The sequence below is a fragment of the Phytophthora parasitica genome (assembly GCF_000247585.1).
Source record: "Phytophthora parasitica INRA-310 unplaced genomic scaffold supercont2.45, whole genome shotgun sequence".
Lineage (NCBI taxonomy): Eukaryota > Oomycota > Peronosporomycetes > Peronosporales > Peronosporaceae > Phytophthora > Phytophthora nicotianae.
The window spans coordinates 177,850-181,376 of NW_008649031.1; the positions used below are offsets into that span (position 1 = coordinate 177,850).

The 3,527-nt window shown below is 50.6% G+C and overlaps 1 protein-coding gene across 1 annotated transcript; it reads right to left on the reverse strand.

Moving 5' to 3' along the window:
* Positions 1-597: 597 nt before the first annotated feature.
* PPTG_14904 (hypothetical protein) lies at positions 598-1,773 on the reverse strand (the record flags this gene model as incomplete). Its single annotated transcript, XM_008912248.1, has 1 exon — positions 598-1,773. The coding sequence occupies one exon, from the start codon at positions 1,771-1,773 to the stop codon at positions 598-600; it is 1,176 nt and encodes a 391-aa protein (XP_008910496.1).
* Between the last annotated feature and the right edge of the window lie 1,754 nt (positions 1,774-3,527).

Genomic DNA, 3,527 nt, shown 5'->3' on the forward strand with positions numbered 1-3,527 from the left:
GTTCAAAAACTATTTATTGACCGATAAAATAATTTATTTTGGTGTCAATAATGCCCATAATCCGTTATTTATGTTGATTCTATTGAAATTGTGACCGCCCATCGTTTCAAGTATTATCAAGCGAGAGGTTGAAGAAAACGCTCTGCTGTATGTCAATGTGGGACTGTCGATCGAAATATCTGATCCGGATGCAGCTGACGTGCTCCACTTCTTAATGTCAACCACCAAATAAATCCAGTTCCATTTACGATGGACTCCATCGTAAATGGAACTGGATTTGTTTGGTGGTTACACGGAGTTGGCCAGTATTATAGTCCATCGGATGGACTATAATACTGGCCAACTCCGTGTATCTGGATTACGAAACTCAAGCGCTGCACTCGATTAATGTTACAATCGAGGATTCAGCCTTAAACACGATTACAACGCTGTTAAAAATCTCTATCATAGACATCAACGAGCGTCCTCAACTACCTCGAAAGTGTTTTGTTCGCGAAGATGGCGTTACTGAAAACCGCTACGAATACAACAAGATGTGTGGTACAGGCTTAAATTCATTGAAATCCATTTTTTTTGATATAGTATTTGAAAAAAAAATTAATCTCGCAGGATGGCGTATAAGCGACCTGCCACGCGCTTGACGTCGTCCTCGTACTTTCCGTTGTAATGAATACAGTCATCAAAGCGCTCGATGCCGTCATCCGTGCGCTTCAGAAAGCGCCACTCCGCGTAGTTCGTGACCACGCCGTAAACCACCTCTTCTTCGTTGGTGTCCGCAGCCACCTCCATCCCGAGAACGCTCTGCGCACTCCCTTTCTTGAATTGCCAATCCTTGGCCTCGACGACGCAAACAGTTTTCTTGCCCCGCGTGATCAGGAAGTCCACCACTCCGTTCGACCTGACGTAGTTCCCGGTCAACGTCGCCTGCGCTTGTAGTCGTACTCGCTGCTCATCAGTCTTAAACATGTACACCACGCTTTCGAAGATCGCGCTCATGAACTGGATGCGGGTGGCTTCGTTGCTAGTCGGATCTTGGTACACCCGGTTCTTCTTCTTAATCTCTTTAAGAAGATCGTCTAGCGTGTTGTCGGTAAGGCCGTTAGGCTTGTTCATGAGATCGTAGAAGGCACCGGACTCGACGCAGCCTTCGTCCGTCCGGAACCGCTTCGGCAGCTGTCCGTACTCCATGGCCGAGAACGCCGTGCTCCCGTCCTTGCCACGCTTTGACTTGAGTACATCGTTCAGTTCATCCCAGTCGCGCTTACGCTTGATTGGGATCTTTCGGATACGTTCGGTCTCTTCTTCGGCTTTTTCAGCTTCACGCCGCTCGTCCTCCGCCTCACGCTGTTCGATCTTTATTTGATGGCGTATTTGGTTGATCAACCGCGTCTTGCGGACCTCCGTCAATCCCAGTTCATCGAGCATCTTGGCCTCGACGTCCTGTGGGAGCCGGACAAGCACGTGGACAACTCTTTTTGGTAAAGCTGTAAACACTTCTTGTAGTTCGTCCAGCGGATTCAGCTCCGTCTCGGTCCATGATTGGCTTAGCAAGCCGTTTTTTAGCAAATGAGATGTCTTGCTCGTCCGACAGCCACTCTTCTCCTCTTTACGGGCGAGGAAGAGATCCAGCCTGTCCGGATCGATGCCCGCTAGGTCGTTGCGCTTTTCTTGGAGGATAGCCTTCTTAAGGTCGCCAACTATGTCGTTCGGCGCGTTCATGTCAACAGGGAACGGGGCGCTTCCAGCGCCGAGAATCAAACAAATGAGCTTCATCGTGTGGCCTTTTAAAATTTTAAAAGTTTTGGGTGGGCCACACTTATAAAAAAATATTCCTCGGCGCGCAAAATGAGACACCACAGACGCGTCCCGGCCCGCCACCGTCCGTGCGCAAGCTTCGCCGTCAAAAGCGCTCGGCTGAAACCGGTGACGCTTTGTTGCGCCAAGCGCCAATTAGTGCTAAGTATGCAAGAGATGAAATCGTGGTGAAAACTATTGGAATACATGTACAAGGTTCAAGCCCCTGGCCCATAGTGAAGTTCAAGACCTGGCCCGGATGGGAAGGAAGCTGGGACGGTGTAAACCAGATCGTAGGGAGCTTGAAACCCGTAGTGCTAGGGAGAGCTCAAGAGCTCTACTAGTGCTCTAACAAATGCAGTCTTCATTTTACCTTTTAGTCCAGAAGTAGTCCGAATCCGAATCACAACAGGGTTATTGAGCCCAAGTTCTCGCTGGAATGCAAAGACTGTAATGACAAGATGCCCAAGCCGACGACGGATGCATCTTGGGAGGTCGAGGTCTCTGAGAAAACCGGTCGACCGATTCGCTGGAATGGCTAGAACTTCCAGTACTATAAGAAGCTGATGGAAATCGCTGCACGGAAGAAGGACGCCGACTTGTATAAGGTGATGAGTGAGCAGATCAAGTACGACAAAAGCTTTACGTCGCTGCAGAACAGCGCGTGGGAAGGATGGCAGTTGGATCTCCAGGAGTTGATCTTTTCGTCCGTGTGTACGGACATGGGCCAGCAGCTCATGGACATGAAGGACGGATCTGCCATGTGGAAGTACCTGTGTAACCGGTACGAGGGTACGATGAACGACCAGACCAAGGCTATGACGAAAAGGCAGCTGTACGCGCAGCTGGAGTCTGCCAAGTGCAAGCAGAACGGCAAGGTCGAAGCGCATCTGAACTACATGTGCAGACTCAAGGGAAGACTCAAGACAGTCGGTATGACTGTGGACGACGCCGTATTCAGCGGAATGCTGGTGGCGTCGCCCCCCTCCAATGAGCGGTTCGACCGTTTGCGAGGTTTTGTGGACGCCGGGATGGAGTGTGTGGACACACCAGATAAAGTGGTGCCTATGGCGGTGACTTTTGACAAGGCCAACCAGGCCGACGAGCAGTTGCATCTGTCGTTTGGTGCCAAACAGTTTTCTGGTCAGCAGAACAAGGGAGGAGGAGGAGGTCAGGGAAAAGGTGGACACGAGAAAACAAGTTCAAAGGGACAAGGGCAAGGAAAGTCTCGGCCGTGTTTCGTGTGCGGTAGTACCGACCATCTGAAAGTAAACTGTCCGGAGCGTGCGAAGAAGCAGAATGGGGCCAATGACAATGAGCATAAAAGGACACCACGGGGCAACTGCACACTTCGACAGAATGACAAGGCGTCACCAGTTGTGGTGCTAAATGGCGAGGAAGTCGCCAGAGAAGGCGTGGTGACGGGCATTGCGATGCCCACACAACAGAAGGAGCCGCATGGAGATGAATCTGGGGATGGTCGAGAAAATGAGGTTGAGGAAGAGCACCGAGAGATTGGTGGTCAAGAAGGAGCTCATACACGTGGCTCATGGTGGTACTTAGATACAGCGTCTAACTCACATGTGACTGGGCTTCGATCTCACTTTGTGTCCTTTACCGAAGACACAGAAGTCGCGAGGACAGTTCGAGGATTGTCACCACACATCATTTCACAGATCGCTGGTATGGGCACGGTGGCGTTAGTGAACGAAGTTGATGGAGAGGAAATCGTC